Source organism: Rousettus aegyptiacus, unplaced genomic scaffold (genome assembly GCF_014176215.1).
Source record: "Rousettus aegyptiacus isolate mRouAeg1 unplaced genomic scaffold, mRouAeg1.p scaffold_m13_p_7, whole genome shotgun sequence".
Taxonomy (NCBI): Eukaryota; Metazoa; Chordata; class Mammalia; order Chiroptera; family Pteropodidae; genus Rousettus; species Rousettus aegyptiacus.
The window spans coordinates 45,343,621-45,369,840 of NW_023416310.1; the positions used below are offsets into that span (position 1 = coordinate 45,343,621).

At 33.0% G+C, this 26,220-nt stretch overlaps 1 protein-coding gene across 20 annotated transcripts in view; it reads right to left on the minus strand.

Moving 5' to 3' along the window:
* Window positions 1–282: 282 nt before the first annotated feature.
* Window positions 283–26,220, minus strand: part of TIA1 (TIA1 cytotoxic granule associated RNA binding protein) — a 29,628-nt gene continuing 3,690 nt past the window's right edge. The window contains exons 2-15 of one of the 20 annotated variants that reach the window (XR_004951823.1): window positions 22,039–22,141; window positions 18,591–18,689; window positions 18,027–18,081; window positions 17,822–17,854; window positions 17,103–17,221; window positions 16,517–16,604; window positions 14,185–14,288; window positions 13,260–13,335; window positions 7,126–7,234; window positions 6,665–6,760; window positions 6,469–6,553; window positions 6,013–6,136; window positions 5,045–5,190; window positions 283–4,122 (exon numbers count right to left, since the gene is read on the minus strand). Coding sequence is in view for 11 of the 20 variants with exons in the window: in XM_016161377.2 (XP_016016863.1) it covers window positions 3,996–4,122; window positions 5,045–5,190; window positions 6,013–6,136; window positions 6,469–6,553; window positions 6,665–6,760; window positions 7,126–7,234; window positions 13,260–13,335; window positions 16,517–16,604; window positions 17,822–17,854; window positions 18,027–18,081; window positions 18,591–18,689; window positions 22,039–22,141 (1,141 nt within the window). In the remaining 9 variants the exon portion in view is untranslated. The other 19 variants (XR_004951822.1, XR_004951827.1, XR_004951820.1 and 16 more) reach the window with 19 other exon arrangements.

Here is a 26,220-nt window from a genome sequence, read left to right on the forward strand (position 1 = left end):
GTGCTAGTTCAATAATAGCCTTTTTAAAATCTTGAAAATCATTTCGTTTGGGAAATTTTTTTTCTAATAAATCCCACCCATTCTTTTGTTCTTTTCCTGGAACTGTTATTGGTTGTATATTAAACATCCTGAGCTGATCTATATTTATTTTTTTCCCTCTACTTTTTACTTCTGTTCTAGAACATTTAGTCTTTTAATATTCTCATGGAATTTATTCCTACTTTAGCTTTTTCTTCAGACATTTTACTAGTATCCTGTTCTAATTTCTTGAACACAGTTATCTTTTTTTTTTTTTTTTAATCCCAGGATTTCACAGTTCTTAGAAGTTTTCTAATATTTGAGTTTTTTGTTTAGATGTACCTTTTACAATTAAAGTTGTTCTCAATTTCTGATGATCTTTGACTGTTTTTATTTAAAAGTGAAATGCCAAAAACCTGTTTGGAAGATTTGTGTACATGGGCTTACTGACTGGCACAATCCACTCTAGGAGAATTGGTGGCCAGTTGATCTTCAAATATCAGCATCTGTCTTTTCTCTCAAGAGTAAATTTTTTCCCAGAAGGACCTTCCAAATCCTGTCTGGTCTGTAAAGTGAGGTTATTCGTATTATGGAGATGAACAAAGAGAAGGAGCTGAGAACCTCATTTATTCAATATGCAAAATTGTGCTTAATCCCTATTTTCTGTACAGCATCTCACTCTAGCTTAGTAACCCTGAGTCAGATGGCTACTTTCCCCTTTTTCAGTTGAACTATCAGAATAAATAACTTCAGCCTCCAACTTTAGAGGCCATAATGTAGCATCCTATTCAGATGACACATTCACATACATTTTATTAAGGCTTAGATTAAAATTTGTTTTGGAGGTATATTCTTTAAGTTCTGGACACAAAAGTAAGATGCAGTGATGAAAAACTGTAATAAATAACCCCTACCAAAAAAAAAAAAGGATTTTGTTTTTAGGAACCATCATTCTTTCATTGAAGGGTTTGCTTTTTATTTCCTATAAATACATTTTATTTTTCCAACTCAACTGTGACCACAAAAGCACCCTATAGCACTTAGTAAACCTCTCTTTGTATATGCAATCTAGTCCTATCAACTGCCTTCTCAAATGTAACAGAACTCTAACACACATACAAAAGGAAGATTTTTCAGGCAAAGGGACAAAACTAGAATAAAACTACAATGTGAATCTCATTTTCAATAGACATAATATCAACAAGGAAAATGAAATCCTGGTTTCATAATGAGTTGAATCTAGAGAATTCTAATTTTTTTTGTGGTATTAAATAGTAACCCAATGTAAACTATGGTTTCTGGAATAAGATTTTAAAAAATCTAACAAATACCTAAATGAATATAACAATATGGCTAGATCAAAAAGAAAAAAAATCTCTCACACAATAATCACTGCAAGAAGATCCCACAGGTTATAGAAAACATAAAGGAACTTTAATATCCAAACAGTCAGGGCAAAGAATACTGGATTAATGACCCATTAAGTGTGAATCACTTCAGGTTCTTTACAGTACCAGATGTATTTTAAAGTAAAATCTGAATGCATATTGCAGAGAATAAAACCATTTTAAAAACTTTTAATTTCCTTACCTGATACTAATGCCAGTATGTTTAGACTGACAAATCTTTTAAATGAATTGTTTTAACACTAAGAGTAAGATTTAAACCAAAGTTAGTAATGTTCCTGAAATATGAATTTGTTTAGTAGTAACTCTCATCTTGAATAATACCACTTTCTTTTCAAAAAGTAGTCAATGTACATTTTAAGATGTGTGCAAGAAAATATACTGCCTAATAAAAAGTGTTATTTGAGAGTCAAGATGAAAAACTCTACTTTCGCTTCAATTATTTATGCCCAAATAAGTTACCCTGTAGTCCACAGATGTATAGTAAATAGAATATTTCTGAATCAGAGAAAATGAGGGTTCTAAAATAGAAACATAAGCCAGAGAATCTAAAAATAGCTTCCTGGTATTTTATTTTTTGAGTATTTCATTTAAGCTGCTTTTGGTTGCATGCCCTGATCTGTAGAAGTTAACAAGGAAATAAAATTCCCATGTATTTAGAAAATTTAATCATCTTCCATAAAGCAATGTTTAACGTATCAACACTTAAAAGTACACAGTGACTTAATGCAACATCAGTACAACTGCATAGAATTGAGCTCCAGAGAATTATATACTAATGAGCTGTCTTTCCTGGGCTCTGGTTTATAAGAGTATTGGCTTAGAGACCAGCACAGAGTCATTTGCTCCTACTTGGAAGATCAGGCCAGGAAACTCTAAGATTTCATAGGCCTTTTCTGTTTCTAAATAAAATGTTAGGAGCTCTCTGAAGGTCTTAAAAACAACTGACCATCCAAATATGTATACTGGGGACTCTTCCCTTTTGAGAGTTAAGGAAGAAGGGAGTTTGTGACTTTTACTGAAAACAAAACAAAATCTCCCATAACTCTCCTAAGAGACTCTGAAATGTACTAGAAATTTCAAAACTAGCACACTGCCATCAAAGATTAAACTTCTTCATGCTTGGAGCCACCCCAAAATAATAAAATTGGGAACTCCAGAAAAATAGGTACCAAAAAAAAAATCAAAATAATGATTGCACTGAGGAGTCTCCTCTTTGAAGGCTGTTTAAGGAGGTAGGATTTTAAGGTTTTTGTTTGTTTGTTTATCTTTTGGCCTCTGAACATTTAAAAAATGCTTTGCCCGGCTGGTCCTTCGGGCTAATTTTGGAGTTCACAACAAACCCCAAACCCAAAATAAGGATATTCTACAGTTTCACAGCTATCATTTGTACTTATTAAGTTGACTTACTCTTTTTGAGTAAATATAAACTAGAAAATGGAAAATTAGTATTCCTTTACATACAACTTTGTCTCAAAATTCTTGAAGAACAAGAGCCAATAACTTTATATTCAAAGACTACCAAAGTGTGTATTTGATTTTCACATGCAAACAAATTGAAACCTTCTAAATCTCCTGTCAACTCTGCATACCTTTAAGAAGGAAATGACATACAAAGTTTGTTAACTGTGCAAAATATTAAATTTCTAAAACATTTTACATAAAGAAATAATACATGTAAATGTAGGAATTGACAATGAAATTAGCACAGGTTCATAAGAACTTATCACATTTCAGAGAATTTCTTTAGTAACAAGTTTCTGTTTTTATATTTCCTGGCATACAGCAAAATTTATCACAGAAGATAAAAATCCATTTAAACAAAGTCAACAGGGAATTCTTGAGGCACCTTCTTATATAAAACACAAGATGAATGCAATTATCAATCCATCTGAGAGAAGTTTTCAATCTAAGTGAACATCATTTTTTTCCATTTAAGTATATTTTACAGAACTTTAATAAGGCAAGACAAATTTGTGAAAAATATGTAGATACAAAAATGATGTAAACTAATAATTTATATTTAAAAATCCCAAGGGGAAACAGTGGAGATGGGATAGTTTAAACAACACCTAAAAAAAAAAAAAAAAAAAAAAACCTAAAACAGAATTGTGCACAAGCTGAAGATTACAAAGAACTTCTAGACTCTGCACAGTTTTGGTTTTTTGTTGTTGTTGTTTTTACATTTTTATATTACATGTTTGAAATTATATCAGGAATGCAAACTAGACTGCACACTACTTTAGTGGAAAAAAGTTCAACATTGTGCAATTTTCTGCCTCTTAATTTTAAAAAAGTGGCAGCAATCCCTGCATTTGTATTTGAAACAAGGATCTGAGAAACTTTATCAAAAAAGGTAATGAAGGCAAAAATTGGCAGACATCCAGCATCTTGTTTCTTTTTAAAACAATGTGGATGATAAGTAATTTCATGATTAAAAAATGAATCTTTTAAATAAATACATTGTATCTGACATTTGCACTGACTGATTTGATAAATCTTTAAGTAAACAACGGCTTTACTACACTCCATGTAGCCTCAAGCCACTGGCTTAGATTCTGGAGTCCTTTTTCACTGGGTTTCATACCCTGCCACACGATACCCTGCAGGCTGATTAGGCAACATGCTGCCATTCTGTCCTGGAGGCGGCTGTACTCCATAATTTGGTCCCATCCATGGTGCAGAAGACTGTGTCTGACTGGTAGAGAATGTGAAAGAAGGAGAGGGGAGGGGAAATCCACTGATTAAATAAAATGTAATGTCAAGAACAAATAACATGTGGGAAATATACTTTTTCTTAAGCCCAAATATAAGAATAATTGTTATGCTAAGGAGAGCAAATACAAAGTTATTTCTCTTAAAAACAATCCTCATAGATTTAATTTGTGCAGTTTAATTTCAGTTTAATAACAGCTAAGATAACCTTAACCTATAAACATTTAAACTCTTTGACCTCAAAAAAACTCATTTTTCATCTCTGGAAGGAATACTGTCCCTCTCAGTTGGACATACATTGAACAAGCTACTACCTGAAATTACCTTGACCATTTGGTATGATAAAGACAAGCATTTATATTGCTCAAAAAAAAAAAAAAAAAAAATTAGCATATGTAAGCTCATAAATTTTTCAACATCAAGATTTTTAAAATAAAAACTGCAAAGTATTTTAATTTGTTTTTCAGACATTTAAGTAAAATTGTATAATTCGAGGTGTATAAAAAGCTTTCATGTAAAAATGTATGAATAAACCTTTCTGCACAGAAAAAAAAGCAGAATGAATAAAACAACTAGCAACAAAATAACTATATTCATGAATTGCCAAGTGACTATTAGTCACATAAAGGCTTAACAACTACTAAGCTCGTATTTTCTTAACTTAGATGCTTCATTACCAAAATTCTTATAATGCTGTTTATATCTCAAAGCAACATATTTCTAGGCAAAATTTTAAAGAGATACACTTAACTATAAATTAAAAACTACTTTAAACTAAGTCCTTCAAAGGCTAAAGTTATGCTTTAGAAAGAGGGCCACAGTTACTTACTAATTACTTAAAATCTCTTCCTAAATTCTTGACATTTCAAAGGGTAACAATAAAGGAAAATAACAAATATGCTTACTTAAATCCCTGCTGGTTCCATGCCTGGCCATACATTCCATATGCAGGTACTTGCCAACCATTAGGCATATACTGGCCAATTTGTTGTGCATTTCCATACCACTGTCCCCACTGGCCATAAGCTTGCGGATATCCAATTTGATTTTGCTATTAAGTAAAATTATAAAAGATAATTTAGTATTATTTGAAGTTATATGTCTTAATATACCACAAATACATAGCCATAACACATAGAACCATCATTATAATTAAAAGGATAAACAAGACTTTAGAAAGTGACTGCTTTAAAAAAGTGGGGTTATACCGCTTATAACTCTATGTGATGTTCTGAACAGTATATTCTTTGTAAGGTAGCAGGTAATGCCCTAGTAATATATATTAAACTCAATATGTTGTTTTATAAACTATCCATATAACTACTTCCTTTAGATAACAAAGATATAAAGATTATTTATTCCTAAATTCAGTTTACTTAAGAAACTTACAGTGTGGGATTTTCTTACTCCTACCTTGGTGCTCCATTTACAATTTTCTCATAGAAATCTTTGTGGGATCAAGTTAACCACTAAAGCTGCCTGGAAAAACAAAAGCAGCAAAATCTGGAAAAAAATCCCAAGGCTCTAAACATAGCTTTATTTTTGTTTCAAATGAGTCAACCATGCTTCTAAATTCTCCAAATAATATATGAATAAATCTACTAAGTATTAAGAAAAAATTTAATACCCTGTTAGGTTTGTTGGAGCACTTTTAAAATCCACTGTGTGTGAGTCAATTGAGCCAGTCACAATCATCATGTCACCACTGCAATCCATGAACCATCACTCTGGAACTATAATACATGCAGGAAGAGCCCTTATATACTATCCTTTCAGAATGAACTAGAAACTTGTTAACAAGGATTATCAGAAATATCACTTTAAAATAACTTTATTATTAGGATTAGCCCAGCAAAGTCAAGAACTCTCTCACCTGTTGCACAGGATTTATCATATCAAGAGTTTCTTTGCCCCAATAGCACTTCACGACATGACCTTCAATGGTAGTTCCATTAACAGAAACAATTGCATGTGCCGCACTTTCATGGGAATTGAACCTATTGAAAACAATATTAAGAATCACCAATATATATTTTAAAATACTTAAAAATAAAACTTATTTTAAAAAATCAAGTCGAGCTAGGCAGTTCATATAAAGCTATAAAGAAAATGATGTTTTATTTGCTTTTTTCCCAAAGACCTTGTAATTCTGGAGAAACTTGTTTCAATAGAGATGTTTTAATGGCTTTGTGTTGGAAGGAGGGAGCTATTTTAAAAAGTGGCAAATATGCTAAATGCTGGAGAAACTTCTATTTCTTTATAACCAAGGTAAATTTTTAAGAAAATAACTTTTGGGGAAAGAGTTTAAAAAAAAAAAAATCATCTTTACCGAACAAATGAATATCCTTTATCTGGAAAGACTCGAATTTCCATTATTTGTCCAAATGGTGAAAAAGTCTGACGCATTAGTTGTTCTGTTAGACAAAAAATAAAGATCACATTAAGCTATATTAAAATCCTACAAATATTAAGCTTTTCAGTTGAAAAATTAATCCCAAGATGTTACACAGGTAAAGCTCCCATACCTGTTAGCCCAGAGGTGACACCTCCACAGTACACAGTACAGTTGCTTGGACTAGACTGATTTACAACCTCATCATATGATAGCTGTTTGGTGTTTGCTGAGGATGGAAAGTTTGATATTTTTAATTCATTAAATAAAATTTTCATAAAGAAAAATGTAGCATTAATTATGCTACTGGAATGCTTACAAAATACATATTACATTTGATTGAAGATTAAACCTCCCCGGCCAAGAATGTCTTAATAATTACTTGGTACTCTCTAATAGGAGACTTGACATAAAGATAATATAATTTATTATTTATAATTACAAAAATGAAAACTAAGTACATTTTTGAACAGTAGTCTTGATTTGCTTCTCATCTATTTCTGCAATAAGTCTCCGGGAACAGCTCTAACATTTAAAATCTAGTGTATTTTCCTCCAAAATTCCACATTTCCTTTTCTTCTCCAATACACCTACACTCATATGTACTCTTTGGAGCTGGAGGCTTTCGGGTTGCCCAGTTAGTTCTGATTTGTCTTCCACCAAGCCACTGGCCACCCATCTGTTGAATGGCGTTTTCTGCATCCTGTTCCGCACATTAGAAATGACAAAGAAGCCACTATTAGTTGATATTAAACAACTATTAGCAGTAGAGAAAACTCATCGTTGCTTTTCACAAATGTTTTTTGAATGAACATGCTTTATGAAATACAATATATGACAACTCACCTAAAATGGAATGGTGCTTTTAAATTATCTTTCTTTTATTTGGATATCAGACTTTGACAATGTTAATTGCCTAAAAATGTCCAGAGTTTCTGAAAGTAGCTATTAGAAAGTTCATGTAACAACTCAAGACTATTATCAATGAAAATCTCACTTTATACAATCCAATAGTATTTTGTTTTTCATTTCATCCAACAAGTAAATACTGACCAGCTATCATGTTCTAGATAGCAGGTTAAGTGCTAAGGATATGCTGGTGAATGAGGCAGACATATAGTCTCCACTGCCATGGAGCTTACATTCTTCTTTGGCGACAAATAATTACAAATTGTGATATATGCCATGATAGAAACAAAAGGCTGAAACAGGTTATGAACATAGGGATCTACTTTAGATAGCATGATTAGGGAAGGCCCTTTTGAAATGACATTTAAGCTGAAATTGCCTAGGTCAAAAACACCAGGGAAGAAAGCCCCGGCAAGAGAAAAGCACTGTAAAGTGTGTTAAGGCAACAAAGAGATTGGTCTGCATCTGAAAGAACGTTAAGATGACCAAGTTTTAGTGGAACCTAGTGAGCGAAAAGGAAGAGGGCCAGAAGAAAAAAAGATTTTAAGAAAGAAAGTATCATGATTTGATTTATGCTTTAAGAAGACCATTCTTAGTGCTAGGAGGAGAGTGGTTTAGGGAGATGGGTAGTAAGGGTAGAAAGACATTTTATGAGACTAACATAATATCCAGATTTAAAAACTGTTAGTGGTCAGGATTAGTACAGGAGCAGTGAATGTAATCTAAAGGGTGTCAACAGAATCACAGGTGGGGGGTGCACAGTAAGTAATCAGAGATAACTCCTAGATTCTTGCTTGGGCAGCAGGTAGGATAGTGCTAGCATTTACTGAAATAAGAAGCCTGGGAGGGAGGAGTGAAATAAGTTTGAAGAAGAAACAAAGAGTTCCATTTAAGACACATTAAGTTTGAGATGTCTATAAGACATCTAAATATAAAGACCGTTTATAAGTGTGGAGCACAAAGAAGTAAGCTGACCTGGAGATATAAAATTAGAGTCATCGAGAAAAACGAGAAGAAAGAAAACATTCTGGGACAAAGCCTTGAAAAACATTAAATCTGAAAACCTGGTAAAGGAAAGTTGCCAGCTAAGGTGAATAAGAAGGAATAGCCAGTGATGACGGAAGAAACCCACAAAAGTATTCTGTCACAGAACCAAGGAAGCAAAAGGTTAAGCGGTAAGCTGAAAAAAATAGTGCTGGAAGACAGTGGTAGAGTTGGTAGAGAATGAAAGTCAGCTTAGAGTGAAGTGAAAAAGTAAATGGGGTGCAGCTTTGGTTGGTATGTGTCAAATGTGGGCTTAACCTAGCACAAAAGAACCAACAAATTCAAGGATAAAGGCCATTCTTGAAACACATAAAAAGGAAATACATTTAGTAGTCCCCTCTTATCCATAGGGATATGTGCCAGGACCCCCAGTTGATGCCTTATAATGTAGATAGTACCAAACCCTGTAAGTACAATGTTTCTTCCTATACATACATATCTATGATAAAGCTTAATTTATAAATGAGACACAGAAAGAGATTAATAAGAATAAAATAGAATTGTAACAATATACAATAAAAGTTATGTGAACGTGGTTTCTCTCAAAATAGCTTATTGTACTGTATTCACTTTTCACTCAAAGAAGGCACTTCATGGCTTCTCTTTGAAATACCGAATTACTAGCATCACTACTTTTGTGCCTCGAGGCCATTATTAAGTAAAATAAGGGTGACTTGAACATAAGCACTGTGATATCACTACAGTTGCTCTAATAACTGAGATGGGTGCTAACAGGCAAGCAGTGTACATATAGTGTGGATACACTGGACAAAAGGATGATTCGTGTCCTAGGTAGGACAGAGTGAGATTTCATCACACTACCCAGAATGGCATGCAAGTTAAAATTTATGAATTGTTTATTTCTGGAATTTTCCATTTAATATTTTTGGACCACAGCTGACCATGGATAGCTGAAGCAAAGGAAAGTGAAACTGCAGATAAGGGAGAACTACTGTATTCTTTAAAAAAACAAAAAACAAATATCGTTTACCACACTAACCAGTTTGAACTCCATGAGATGTTTAACTACTATTATGGGTTGAACTGTCCCTTAAAAATTGATAAAAAGTCCTAACTCACCCTCTACCTCTATAACTATGAATGTGACCTTACTTGGAAATAGGGTCTTTGCAGATGGATTAGTTAAGATGAGGTCATACTAGGTTAGGGTGGGCCCTAACTCCAATATGACTGATGTCCTTATAAGCAGGAAAAGCCAATTAGGACACACACACAGGGAAGAGGACCATGTGAAAGTGAAGCCAAAGAATAGACTGATGCACCTAAAAGGCAAGTAAGGATACCAAGGACTGCTGACAACCTAAGAGGGAAGGAAGAATTCTTCCACAGAGCCTTCAAAGGAAGCATGACCATGATGACACCTTGATTCTGGAGTTCCATCTTCCAGAACTTTGAGAGAATAAATTGTGTTGTTTTAAGCCATTCGACTTATGGTACTCTGATACAGCAGCCCTAGGAAATATATACAACTATTTGCTCATCAAGGAGGGAAAAAAAGTTTTTATAGTGTGTGTATGGTTGTGGATGGGAGATGAAGTGGAAGCATATGCAAATAACTCTTTCGAGAAGCTTAATTCTAAATTACAGCAGAGAAGTGGGGGATATACGGGATACAGGGACAAGTGTGGTTTTGATTAAGAACATGCTTTTGAGTTGATAGGAATGATCCAGTGGAGAAGGAAAGACTAACACAGGATGAAAGAACGAGTAGAGCACATATTATACAATTCCATTTATAGAAAAATGCTGGGAATAGGGAAATCTATATAGGTAGAAAGTAAACAAATAGTTGCTCAGGGCTGGGAGGGGAGAAGGTACAAAAGGAAAAGGATAGTGCTAATGAGAACATAGTTTCTTCGTGGGGTGATGAAAATATTCTAATATTGTGATATGTGACAGTTATATAACTTTATGAATATTCTTTGAAAATCTATTGAATTGTACACCTAAAATGAGTGGATTTTATGGTATGTAAGCTATATATCTCAATGAAGTTGTATTAGAAAAAAAAAAAAGCACAGAATCAAAGTACTTGAAAAGGCAAGAGAGGTGGGATTCCAACTGTAAGTGATTTGGCCTTTTACAGAAAGTCTCTTTCTTCCACGTAATGAGAGAAGGGGAAGATGGGTGAATTTTATGTAGGTTTGGTGATTGAAAGCTAAGGGATTCCTGTATGATAGCTTCTATTTTCTCAGGGAAGCGTAAGGTTGGCAGCTTGGAGTGATGATGGAGAAAAGAGTGAGGAATATTTGAATGGATAGGAGGGAGAATGAAACTTATCAAAGAATGGGGAATCAAACTTACTAGAGAAATAATTTTGCAAAAATAGCACCATGTACTCATCTAATGTGTGTGACCATTAATTAGAAGAGAAACCAGTTGACTCAGTTTTTGTCTAGCAACAGTCAGTTACTTACTTCAGAGTAGGCTGAAAAGCTAGCTATGTTCAATCAGTACTGGGGTTTGCCTAGCATGTACAACACAGGTAGAGAGGCAAAGGGAGTGGGGGTAATTACAATCATGGCTGTGAAACTTCATAACACCCAAGAGTGCCTACCAATCACATACCACAAATTTTACAGAAGCTGAGGTGTAAACTTGGGCAGATTAAATTAAATCACTTACTCAAAGTGGCACATATCATATGACGGTTATCAAGATTCAAATTCATCTCTGGCTAACTCCAGAGGCCCTTTGCTATGTGACTCTATTTCATCTTTAGTATGCATTTAATGTTTATATAGCAGGGATCTATATTCCATAATCTCAAATGAAAAACATGAATTTCAAGCCCACGCAAAGCCTGAACCTATTTTCCCAAATAGCACAAAACACTAAAATCCTATATATAAATTCTCCAAGGAACTCAACTAATTGTGGCTTTTCAGCCCATTATATGAGGTGTTTTTCTATCTCTCCTAAATATTTTACTATGATTAACAGTAAAGCTTTCGGAACCAACTATACACTCCAAGTTTTTATTTTCTCATCTCACAGGGAAAAAATCTTGTAATTGGTATATGAGACATATACATGGCAGAGGTTTTATCTTTTTGCCTCTCAACATACTTTACCATTTCCGGCTTTTCTTCTAATATGTGGGATCTTTTCCCTGATCTCTTAGGTTTATCCATTCTCTTCATAGGTTTTTCTACTTACTTGGAAGACATTTTCACTTAATGAGGAGGATAACACCTATACTGCTTAACACATTTAAATAATCTGACCACAAGATACAATGTTACTGTGTGAACACTGAGATCCAATTGCATTCTACGTTTTCTTGCCTGAACTTGTAGCCATGTAAACATTTTCAGGACAGATTTTTTATTTGGAAGTAAATTTTGGGCAAAATGGTTACAGTAGTTATGGCAAATATCTGGATAGAAAGAGTTCATGGTGAGGAAAAAATCAGACATTAGCTCCAATGTAAGTAGACACAGGTACTAGAAATAACAAAACAGTTTGACACTATTTGGCACAACTGCAAACAGATTTTTCAAAAACCCCAGCAGAAAATGGCACAATAACTGATGCTCATACATTTGACCTGAAGCCATCAAGAAATAATATAATATCTATTTCAAATACTCCATCTACTAAAGTAAGAAAAGCCTTTCTAAAATACATTTCATACTATCAAAAACTTTTAATGGCTCACTCTAAGGTACTCTTACACAAAGAAGTACAGTGTTTCTGTATTTATCATTGGCAAATAATAGTTACAACATAGAGGCAATACAATAAAATCCAAGGTAAATGGATACTCCAAGTGAATAGTCTAAGATTAGTGTGCTCACCATTCACCCCTACATTTTTGGAAGTGTGATATCTCTGAATTTAATTATTTTGAACCTTGAGTTAGTACACTACTTGAATTTGTAATATATTCACAAGGTTCAAACAATACAGTGCCGTGAGAAGCTTCCCACTCTGTCCCCAATCTGCCTAACTCTCAGTACCTACCCTCAAAAAAGAAACCCTGCAACAAGTTTTTTGTTTATGAGCAAAAGAAAACACACACACATGCGTGTGTGCGCATGTCACCCAAATATATGCTCCCTTTTTATACAAATAAGCTTTTTCACTCAATAATATATCATGGAAATCATCCCATAATCCATACTTACTGGGCTTCCTCATTCTTTTTTAAAAAACAATGGCACAGTATTACATAGGATGGAGGACACACCAAAGATTTTAACTAGCTGTCACATGAAATATAAGCTTTTCTTTCTTTGTATACCCTACTCTCATCTCTCATTTGACAAACTGCAGTCCTTTCTTTTCTCTGCAAAAACCAGAAATTTCAAGTTCATGCAAATTGGTGTTCAGTAAATATTTGTTGAATGAAAGAACTGATGAGACAGTTTTGAATACATTAATAATTTTAAAAGTCCCCATCCATTGGAGCATTTTATTAGCTACATTAAATTATCATGGGAATATAAAACAGGGAGATAATGAATTAAATATATAAATGAGATTTTCAATATCTATCTTTGGCTGACAATTTAAACATTTTCCCTTTGTATATTCTGAAAACACTTTATGAGTACTTTGCATGCATAAATGCTACATAAAAGTTGAATAAATGACCAAACAAGAACAAGAACATATCCTTTAGTAAGGGTGTTATTTATCAGTGAAAGGAATAAATGGCAGATGAAAGGAAAGATTTACAATGAAAACAAAACGAATATTTTTATTCTTTACTCTTAAAGTAGTGCACATGCACTTTTTATTGAGCTCACCCATTTGTTGAAAAAGGAGACAAAGCCATATCCCTTAGACTTTCCTGTTGCCATGTCTTTTACCACTCTGGCATCTCTGAAATCAGAAACAATCAGAAGTTTAGGTTTGTAAACTCTCCTCTGGATATCAAGTGAGAATTTCATACACAACTCATTTTCATGTTTCATCTTCATTAAAATAAACCTTTAACGCAAATTCACCTTTTATGCTATAAAACTTATGTATTAGCAAATGAGGCTTAATTTTATGAACATGCAAATCAGTAACTTCTTAAATATGTATATATATATATCATACAGAAATTGCCTCCCACTTCAAAAAGTTTTAAGCTTTTAAATATTAAGCATGGTGAAGGCAGCTATTCACATGAATTACTTAACCACTTATAGGGTTCACAGGCACATAAGATGAATGGCTTTCTTTAACCATGCAATTTATAATTTGCTATTTAATACCATATACTACCTAATCATTAAAAAATTAAAATAGAAAACTGGAAAGTAAGAGAATAAAAATGTTGTATATTCCCTAAATTAATTAAATTATTTTTATTTTCTCAGATCAATTCATACCCCCCTTTTGGACTATGGGCAAATTTTGAGAACTTGACAATTTCAGAAATGTTAAATCATTGAAGAAAAATACTAGACACACACTTTAGTTTTAAACTATAAATGAAAGGATTTTATACTAAATTTTAAAACAGCAATCATATAAGATTGATTGGAAACTACAAGATATAAAAGCAAAATTTTAAAAAGTCAGAAAGTAAAAAAGCACGCCAACATTTATCCATTGTGAACCGTAGCTTGTAGTTAGCCAGGGCAATTCTGTCCATTCTTCAGAGATACTCTGCAAAATAACCAGAGCCCTATTATTTGAGATTGAGTAAAAAACCCAGCCATGATAGCTAAAACTCCATACCTCAAAAAATTGGACTCATATTGTGCTTCACAGGCAATCTGCTTTTAAGTTAGCCAGGTATGTCACAATGCTTGTTCTCTCAGGACACATGAACAAAACAGGCACTTTCACAACAAAAACCCAAGTCAGAAAGCCATGCAATATAATTTTATATTAAAGTATACATAAGCATATTTTGATTAATTTAGGAGTGATTTATTAATTGTTTAGAGTCAAAATGGCAAAGAGGTAGTGGTGAAAAGGGAAAACTAATGCAAGTCACTTCGTAATATGTAAAAATACTTATTAAATTATCTGTATGGTACACATGCATTTAATTTGGTAGCTGATTTACTTATATACCAATATTTGTTAGACTCCCCTAAACTCAAGGAATAGGAAGTGTTTACTATATTAATTTGGGAAAGAAAATACTACATTTTTATACTAAATATTTTAATAGATCACCATTTACTGCACATCTTCTATAAGTCAAAACCACTGATGTAGGATCTCTACTGAGAAAATCTGACTATCATGAGAACCTTTCAATATATGGTTATCAACTTATTTCCTTTAACAAAAAAAAATTAGGAAATGATGCTACCCAACTGAAAACAGTTCTTTTAAATTTAGGAAAACTAACTCCTTGGGTAGCCTAAAGCTTAGACATTATACATTACCTCAACTGAAAATTATAAAACTTAAGGAAAGGCCTTACCCAAGAAAAACTAATATGTACATCAATAATCATGGTTGACCACAATGAAATCTACAGACTAAAATTATGATACCAACATATTTAACAAAAAGAAATTATTGATCCATGATTAAAGTCACGAAATTATTAAAATTTGAATATTATTTAACTTAAACTCACTGATTGTTAAATAACTTTTTACTAATCCCAAACCAAAATTCTGATGTTTTCAGAAAAGTTACTTTAATTAAATTTAGAGCATTTAATAAAATAGCTACTTAATCTGTTAAAGTGTTAGAAAAATTTCTTCCTAAAGTTGTTTCAGAAAATGTTAGCTTTAAAATATGTTTAATTCTTACTTATTCCTGAAAGGATTCTCTAAGGAAGAAGCAGCAAATATCTAGATCAGTGTTCTTTAATCCTTCTTTAATCCTTTTATGAACCTGTGACTACTCTGAAAACAGGATAAACTCACAAAAGTACTTCCTACCAAAAGGAAAACAAAATTTTGCATACAGAGATTTTATAGAGCCTTTGGGAGGCTAAAGGTTAAGACCTTCCAGTCTAGATATTTGAAAGCAAGCTAACCAACAACAAAACCCTAAAACAGATTAAAAGGAACAATCAAGAAGTTAGAACTTTACTTATTTTCCTTATCCGTTCTCACAAAGAAAAATGTTACCTGGCAGAAGAATCCATTTATAAAACCCTAATCTCACAATTGCCTTTAAAGTTGGCCCGTTACTATGCTTACTTATCCTCCTACCGATGAACTACAACTTGTCAAATGAAAACTCTGCCAAAATTCATCACCAACACCACTGGCATTTACTTTGCAGTCTTTTTACCTCATCTCTACACCTGGTTTGTTCATCAAACCAAATGAAAGCTAGTGTTTCCTTTTTACTACTCTTCTAGCTGAAACAAAAATAATAAAGCAACGAGAAATCCTAAAAAAATCCTGTTTTCTAAATTCAATGATTACTTCTAAGAGAGTACTATAATCGAATTATTATCCTTATTTTCTTATTGCATGTTTTTCAAAATATTAAAGTTTTTTTATGATGAGTACTATCTTGAGTGAGTTCTTTCCAAAGGCCTAAATTGTATGATTAATAGCAAATGCAAGCAAGACGGAGCTTCACAAAATACTAGAAGGCATTATTATTCTTATTATTCTTAATGTTGCTGTTGTTAACAGTAACAACAAAAGGGTAGATACCTTGGGATTAACATTTAATAACTGCTTTTAAGTTAATTTGTTAAGGTTTCTTTTTGTTAAAATAGATTAATACAAAATGCATGGTATCATAGAAGTGCCCAAAGAGTCTAAATTCCTTAGTCATAGCACAAACCTACTAAAGATTATGACCAAGCTAGTAAGACACTTATATAGCAATATGTGTAATAGTAAATTTATCTCTTAACAGCTAAGGCTTATTGAAAAAGGATTTTAAGGTAACTGAAGACCAAAGATTTATCAATAGGAAAACAATTTTTGGCTCTTAACTGTTTCAATAGTGTCTAAATAATGTAATCCATTATATTCAAATGTTAAAATTAATGTCCAAAATTCACAATAGGTTTTTGAAGTATTTCTAAATAAGATTGTTTCTAATTAAAAGCATTTTACATTTATTTTCTGTTACTTACGATATTCTTCCAAAAGGCGCAAAAGCAGCTTTTATATCTTCAGTTGTAATTTCTGGACTGAGATCACCAACAAAGACATGGAAATGATCTTATAAGGGGAAGGAAGGGGAAGTGAAAAGAAAAACAAAATTTTAGAATTTAAAAAATACTAAAATCTATTCAATAAAGTATTCTTAAAATAATTAATGGATTATAGTAACATAAGCAAAACACTATCCTATATCTATATAAATCCTATCAATTTTAAATGTAATGAATCAAGGTGACAATACAGGAAAGATTCTCCTAAAGACTGTGATATATCTAACTGGAAACTGACAATTATAGTTCTACTTACAGCCATGTACTGGTCTAAGAAAATAAACTAATATATAACAAGTTTTGCAAAAAAACATCGACTTAATTACCATCCTAATAATAATTATTACATTTATTCAGTTTACCACTATATTAAAGCTTTACGAATTGAATAGTGGTATTTTGAGTTATGTAGACTAGATTTGCCTCAGTTAAGATGATTTACTGAAGCTAGCTACATGATATACTTGGTTTAACCATATTTTGTGAAGAACAATCAAAGAAATACCTTGCATTGCAACAGTTTGATGTTAAAGTATTTGACAGTTTTCTCAAAAGCCAACAGTTTTGGTTGCCCAGACATTACACCATTCAGTTTATGTGAATCCATGTGCAAGTGAACTAAGACTGAAGGCAACAGAATGAAAACAGTAATCCCTTCACTTTATATTAGAGCTATTAAAAAAAGCATTGGAGAGAAATAACGATCCCATATGTGAAGTTAAAAAAAAAAAAAAGACAATGCTCAAGAAAGAAACACTTAAAATATACAAAATAGTTGGATCAACACTTTAAAATAGACATATATCAATTTGACAAAATATATTTGGAAAGAAGTTACCCCTACTTGGCAGGCCTTAAGCAACACATTGGGTTGCCATTTGGGAAACACAGTTTCAGGAGCAACTCAAGCAATCAGAAGATCTGGATATGAAGCACAGATCGTGACCTCAAGGAAGCAGGGTATCTTGCCCTTTAGTTGGTGAAAGTATTTCTAAGGCATCAGCTGCTACCAAGAGGGTCAGAGAGCTTGAAATAGCACCAAAGTAGTGGACAAGCCACACTTAGTCAACACTGGGAAGAAGGGGGAAAAATATTGCCAGAGAGACAAACAGAAATACAACCTCCTCCCTCCCCACTCCCTCCAATATCAAACAAAAAAAGTTCAGGTGGTTAGTGAATACCCTTTCAAGAGATTTCATTTTATGTTTAAGAAGATACAATTACCTTGTGAACGCTGTGTGCTGACAACGGTACTACCTGATGACAAAGATTAGATTTGTTCTTAAATTTATTAACACAAACACATTCAATCATATCTTAGGATAACGATCAAAACATTACTGCAAACACGTATGATGTTTATATGCTTTACAATAAAACTACTGAGTACAATACAAATAAATGTTCGAAGAGTATAAAATATACTTACTGCTTGTATCTTTCTTTTGACTGCTGGGGGTTGTTGCCCAATTCACTTTGACTTCCTAAAAAAATGTTTCTACATTTATATTCCATAAAAATAAAGCACGAAATCAGACATTACAAGATTTGCATCTATAAACACATAGGAATGTGTATGTTTGAGATGAAACATTCAAGGGGCTACCAATCCTGGTCAAGGTTTCAATACTTATTTTTAACTATACTTACACAAATAATATTAACAAATCCTAATCTTACATAATTCTCTGGTAACATTTAACTAATCTTTCTTATCTAAAGTACCAATGAATTGTTTCTTTTATTCTTCCCCATTAGTATCCAAGGTTCCTAGATGTTTTATCCAAGCTTGAGTAATTCAACAAATGTTTTCATATTTACCATGTGCAAGACACCATGAAGAAAACTGACATAAACATGCCCTCTGAAAGATTTATCCCACCTTTTAAATATTAAAATTTGCTGTAAAGTGAGTATGCTTCTAAAAAGGAAACAAAACTATACAACTTAAATTTTCCAGCGCAAGTCACCTTCTTTAATTATGACAGCTTACCTTACCCATTATCTTCCGCCCATTCATAGCAGCTAGTGCTGCAGCGGCATGACGATGCTCATAAAACTCCACAAAACAATATGGATCATTTCCGGCTGTCTGTTGAAGAAAAAACACAACAGCCGTTTTTTTTTTTTTTTTTTTTTTTTTTTGCGACTGTTGGGAAACATTTAATTGGCTACAGAAATCTGTGAAAACCAAAGATAAGAGCCAACTTTAAGTTTTATACCCCTATTACCTTAAAATTATAATATCTCCATGGAGAATGGAGAGTACATTCCATGAGTAAATCTTCGGATAAGGAACTATACACTTAAAAATGAACTATTTTTAAAGAAAACTATCTTCTTCAACAAGTTAGACTATACTACCATATATAATTTATTAATGACTAAGTATCCTAATTATGGATAAATGGATATATAGCTATATTCTCCCTATCAGCACATATTTTTTTCTTTAAGCTACAGAGGTTAAATTTGACTAGACTCCTATATCTTCAAGTCTTGGTGTTGGCTTTTAATGATTTTTCAATCCCTTCTCTGTTATATTACTTTTTATCGCTATAAATGTACACATATCCTTGCTGCTTTTAGCATGCTGAGTAGCAGAAAATCTCAGCCAACATTCTCAAACCTATTTCTAAAATATAAGTAAATAGGCTCTGAAAACTGAAGAGGTTGGCTGGTAAGTAAAGTTTCAGAATTTGGATTTCCTGACATCAGTTTTTTAGCTGCTTAGTAGTCTTTTAAAAATTCCCTCCTCTTTTCTGCTGGTGTTCCAAGTTGTTGAGGTTTGAAGCCTGGATGTTTTATTGTAAATTAAAACAAAAAATATCCAATATTTTACACCTATCAATGCAAAATACCAAATGACTTCACAGTCCATTTTTAAATTCTTCCTATAATTTCTAAGCAGTATTGTTAAAATCAGAAGTTTAAAAGTCTAGAATGATACAATAAAAAAATAAATCATTTTGTTTCAAGCACAATTAATAGTTTTAAAAAGTCACTGCCAATGATTTTTTAAAATTTTGAAACTATTATTTTATTTTAAAAACATTAGCAAATACAAAACTATCTGTAAAATTGTATTTCAAACTAACACTGCAGATACTACATTGATCAATTGATCTACTACAAAGATCAATTTTGACAGGCATCAGAAAGTGGTTAGAAAAAGTAGCTTAAATTTAAGAGTAAGCAATCAAATGAAAAAGAATGTTCATTTTAGTTAATTGGTACCCATAAAAAACATACTTTTTAGATAAAAAGAATCTAAATATACACATTATTAGCCTTTATACTCTAGGAAGTATAAAATTCATAAATATAGACATCAGTCCAATAGTATAAACAGATTGGAATTTAGACTCTAATAATAAAAATAGTAAGATGTTAATCCAAGCCTTGGAGTGATCAAAATCCAAAATTTATACAACATGGCAAAGACTAAACTAACCTAGTCTTTTCTATAGGTCAGGCAGCCATTAACGATTTGCCTAGTGACCTTTACCAGGCAAATATCTGGAATAACCTAGACAGGCAGAAGAAAATGGCAGCCTACAAACCAATGGAGAGGATTTATATTCAAATAGTTCAAACGGGGTTAATATCTCTGCTTTGCCTCATTTCTGTATATATAAAATGGGAATAAACGTGCTTTTACAATGTTTCTGTTGAACATTTATGATAATATATCAGAATTAAAATAACTAAATAACTAACAGGTAAGCATTCCATAAATGCTATACTGGGATAAAGATAGAGACCCGCATCAAGGAAAAATTGTTTAAGTTCTCCATCATTTTCCCAGTTCTCTTAACTTTCTCTATGGGTACAGGATCTTCTTTATCCAAATTAAATGTGATAAGAAAACACTCAAGAAGAGTATAAAGGACAAAAACATTTGTTGAATCCATCTATATTATATGCAGATGACAGTGTCACGTTAGGAGAAAGGTTTGACATTTTAAAATCTAAGACAACAATCCAAAGCCAATTGGCTAAACAATTACTTTTGAAATACCGAGTTAAAAAAGAATTTAACTAAAATACAACAGAAAAGAAAGTAGCAAATACAAAAATATATGATTATCTTTCCTGGGGAAAAGAAAAGTAAAAGTTTACAGGAAGGAAAGACAATGGGATAAAAGGATTTCTCTTTAGCACTGTCACTCCAACCAAAAAAAGTTTTAAGGTCTTTTTATACATATTATGATTCAGGGTTAACACCAATTAAATGATGAATTCAATGTTTTTTTTTCCTAAAGGTTTGAATGGGAATTGCCACAATGCAAGAAAAACTTGAATCAAGTTAAAAACGTTTTCACAGTTTCAAATGTCTGTTATTTTTGACCCAATTTCCCAATCTAATTGCAATAACTGAATTTCTAAATTAGCCAATCAACTGATACCACATGTAAATTTTTTTTTAATTTTTAAAAATTAAAAAAAAAAATTTGTATTCTAATATAGAGGGAAGTGGAACAGGTCTAAAACACCCACACCCGGCTGGGAAAATGAGGCAAGCCATGGCTGTGCCTGTTTGATATAGACACATGAAGACCTCCGAAATCAATGAGGCCTCCCAGCTGGGCTCTCAGGGCCTACAAAGGCCTTTCACTTCTGCGCCCTGCACGCCTGGGCCTAGCTCGGTCTCCTCAGCCCTCAGACTTCTCGGCCTCAGGAGGAAAGGGACTGTGCTTGGCAGCATGGCTGGTGCAAGGGATGTGGGTTCTTGCCTTCTGAGGTGCTGGCCAGGTCTAAGAAAATATTACCTGACCCTCTGCCCCGAGGACCCAGTCCCTGGCTGCCCCAGCCTGGCTCGGCAGTGGACCTGACAGCAGCCAAGGTCCCAAGAGCAATGCATTTGCTGGTGGTCAGACAAACTGTCCAGGGTGAGGGTTGGAGAAGGGGAGAATGGGCCGCCTGTGTTGGATCAGGCAGGTGAGTTTCATGGCTGTGTAGAAGGGGTAAGGATGATGGTCAAAAGGGAGAAAGGAGGGCAGTAGAATTGGCTGCAAGGGAGTACAGAAACGTGGAGGCGGAAGGGAATGGGCTACCTGGAAGTTGAAGAAGGTGGAAGGGTTCTGGGAGTGGACTTGGAAGCTGAGAGTAGAAGAAAAAAAAAATGGGACGTCTAGAAGGAGTGGGGCTGCTGTGTCATGGGAAGACACAGCAGAAAAAAGGAGGAAAGTCACATGTAAAATTCTGATGCCTCAATGCACCTTAAAATAAGAGCCTATGTATAGTTCTCATCTGCTCTAGAAATGATTAGTTCTATTTGCTTCTTCCTTTATTTAGTAAAACAAATTAAACTCAGTGGCCAAACTGATTCACTACAAATTCACTAAATTCAGACTGTGTAAACTAATATAAGAGTTCCTGGAAGTAATGGATTTAAATAATTTATATAAAAAAGAAGAAAGTTAACTTAAGTAAAATACCCTTACATCCATAATCATTTTGCAGTTTTTACAAGGTCCAATCTGGCTAAAAAGCTGGAGAATTAGAGCTTCTGTCACATCCCTGGAAAGGTTACCAACATATCTGAAACACAAAGGAAAACAATTTATCATTTTAAATTTGCTTCTTTTGCATCTAAAGTTGCTTATACTGAAAAACAAATTTTGGAAATAGGCAGATCTTTGCCTTAAACTACACTACTTGGGAATAACTTATAAAAGGTCCTCAAAAACTCCAAAATCTCTTTCAAAACAGATATAAAATATGTAACTTTCAAGTCTATTAGACACTGCTAGTAGAAGGGAAGCTAATGTGTGTGTGCGCAAATTAAAACCTGCTGTTTATTTCCAAGTTCCTAGGCTTATCTTAGAAAGATATACTTTAAAATCTCCCAAATAATCATGGGGGTGTGTGTGTGTGTGTGTATCACTTTATAAAATCAATCATGGGAAGCTTTGCAATTATTTCTACTTCTACAGTATTGCTGAGACCATTAAAATTTCCTCAATTTTTAATTTACACGATTCCCCTAATACTGTTCAATTTAGGTATACTTAGTTTTACACAATAAACATATTTTTGAAAAATAAAGGGTAAATCACTTATAAGATGTTGTACATGCTCACAAAGGGATAGAAAATCTTTTAATGAATATCAATGATCAGTGGATGTGAAGAGGGAGTAGAAAGATTCCAGGATATACTTTTAACAGATGATATGAATTGGTGACTAACAAACTTAATGAGTGTAGTGTATTATAAAACCATATGACTGGGATCATTTTTATCTAAAGGGTTTATAAATAAATTTTCAAAATGGAATTTTGAAACAAGATTACTTCTAGATCAGTTTTTCATTCTTCTGCCAAGATTCCTTCAAAAAATGTATGATGAAAGCTATAGACTCTTTCCCCAGAAAAATAAACATCTATACATGTCAGAAAGCATGGATCTAATTTCTTCCTCCCATTTACCCATTCACCAAACATACACTGATTACTATGAAGGCACTCGGATAGGTTAAGATGGCAAAGGGAAAAGTGCTGAACAATGAACAACATTTAAAGATCAGGTAGAATAATGATACTCAAAAAAGCAACAGCAACATCTACCCCAAAGCAATTTTTCCAGTATTGGAGGTTATTACTACACCAAGTCCTTATTCTGAAAATCAGTAATTAAAGGGAAAGAATTAAGTATTTTGCTTTTTTGAGTAGAACTCCAGTATAGTAAAATCTAATAGCTACGGTTGATGTGGGAAGTGCTCTCCTTTACAGAAAATGCTAGTTAATAAATGTAGACAGACAATATTAAATAAACTATGTGTAAGCTTTATGGGTATTATACTGTGAGTATCTGCAGGATGCTAGTTATCACAAAGATTACTTAACTGGAAAGGGAAAACCCTTTGACCCAGTGATCATACTTTAAGTTACTGTACAGATGGACAATGAGACATGGTGTATACAATGTGAACTATCAAATTTCACCTATGAAGTGGTCTAATCAAAAAGGTCTAACTTGACCTTAGTCAATCTTAAATTTAGATAACAGAATATAAGACAATTATATAAATCTAGATGTGGGATATTGTATAAGGCCACTTGTTTGATATTTTCAAAATATTACTGTTTTAAAAAAAGTTTAAAAAGGGAGGGCTGTTCTTGATTAAAAGAAACCTAAAAGACACTAACAAAAAATACAATAAATAATCCAAGACTGGATCTTGGATTGAAGCGGGGAACTGCTTTTTCTTATAAAACTTATAGAAGGAATAATATTTGCCACTGGCAAAATCCACCCATGGATGTTTTATCATTGATAAAACTTTAAGGAGAAATAGGATATGTGTAGAGCCTCAAAGAATCTCCTGGAGAGTTTTTATGGGTTATTAATTATTGATTTTAACCAACAAATTGGTTGTTTTATCATATGTCCACAAAATCTTTAACACACTTCCTTCTATGAAGTGGAGTTTAATTTCCCTCTCCTTGAGTGTGGGCTAGTTTTGGTGATTTAATTCTAATAGACTATACTGAGAAAAAAGTAGTCACCGTACAATGGAGAAACAATATCCTTCAAAAGTGCCATGGTCATGAAAGGTATCTCCTCATATGTAAAGAGAGTAAAGAGACATGACTAAATACAGTGGTATCTTAGAATAGATCCTGGAACAGAAAAAAGACATTAGTGGAAAAACTGGAGAAACTAGAATAAAGCTTGTAGTCAATAGTATTGTACTGTGCTAATTTCTTAGTTTTGATTAGTATACCATGGTTATGTAGGATGTTAAAAATTAAGGGAAACTGGATGAAGGTTATGTGAGAACTTTGTACTATATAATTTTGTGTTCTCACCTGACTCTTGTATCTATAAGAAATTCTCAGGATTGCAATGTCTAAATGAAAAAAAAGCTCATCTGAAAATTTAATTCTAATATCTAGGTCTGTGTTAAAGCTAGATAACCTAGTGACAAGTAGACAGTATATAGTAAACCTGAATTCCATCATTTACTCTTTGTGAAATCATCTAAGATTTTCTGAGAAATATTTTCTGAGTGATATTACCTAGTTTGAAGGCAGGCAATTAAAAAAAGTAATAAACTACTTTAAAAAGCATTATAGTTTGTATTGCCTTTACATTTATTTATTTGATGTGGCCTGTTGCACACTGTAAGCTCCAGGAGCCTTTATCAATTAACTCTACACACAGCTGTTTAGAGAAATGCTCTTCAGGGGAAGTTATACAAACTACTTGCTCTCAGCGTTAGACACCATTACAAGTAACATATATATAACATTTCCATAACAAAGAAATGCAAGGACAAAGATCTCCTTTTCTTCCTTGTGCAAATAAGAATAATCCATTACATCAGTCTTTTTACCAATAAGTTAATCACCAATACCTATCTCAAATTTTTAGAAACTTAATGGTATTACTTTTCAAGTCTACTTGCTAAATACTAGTTTCAGACAGAAAGCTCGAATTTGAAATCTGTAACTCCTTTTTATATATACTCCAGATATTTTCAATGAAAAAAAAAAAAAAAACCAAGCTTGTATAATGCTATATATTTTATAAATTCTCATTTTTATGTTTCTTTAGTTGTTTCATTATTTTGTCACATAATATTGTTTCTGAAGCCAAAAGATTTCCTATTAACTGTATGAATTTAAGTTACATGGGTAGAGGACTATTTTTTTCTTTTTGGCTGCCAAATATCTTCCTATTTTTAAAGAAATCCTCATCCTAAGGCAGAGCTTGACTCCTCTACAGAAGCTGAAAAGCCTAGATAAGGTTGTGTAGTCTACCCTGCATGTGATCTAGGCTAAGTCAACTAGAGATACCAGTCCTGAATCTAGAAGACAAAGATAGGGCTTAAAGAAGCAGAAATTAAAGAGAATCTATTTTGGCAGCAAGTGGGAACAGAGTCCCATGTCCAGTGAAAGCTGTGGTCTTTGGTCCTTAGTGGATGTGGTAGTATCCTTTCTGGGATTGTCTGCAGCTTAATTAGGACTGTGGCCTGACTTCTCTTTCCTGAACATTTTCTAAGCCAGGTTTCATAACTTTCCTGCAAATTCTGAGAGTGTCCAATATCTTTTTAACAATTCCTTTTATGGTCAGTTTATTTTGCTGCTTACATTAAAGAAAAATCCTGATTGGTACAAAAGTTGATACTTGGAACAGCTGTAAGCCAAGGTTCCCTGTCATAATGTCTGTTGGACTACTAACAAAAACATAATTTTCTTACATTTTTATAGGTTTTATTAAAAAAATTTTTTTTTTGGAATAACATTAAAATATCCCCTTTTAGCTGTCTCATTGACTTCTTAACAGCATAGATTGAAGTATCCATGTTATATCACCTCTAAGATCAGGTATCAATCTTGTGCAGAACAGAAAATGACAGAAGTAGAAGAGAATTAACTGTTAAAGCAAACAGATGTCAATGAACTAAAGAATGTCTTCCTCAGGCAACTGGATAAATGAATAGGAACTGTAAAAACATTGTATCGATGTAATCTCTTTAATATAAAAATTATGTCATGGTTATATAAGAGAATGCCCTTGTTCTTGGGAAATATATGGTAATTAGGTCTGAAGTATCCTATACTGTTTTTGCAAACAGTTCAGCCAAAAAAAAAAAAAAAACCAAAAAACCCC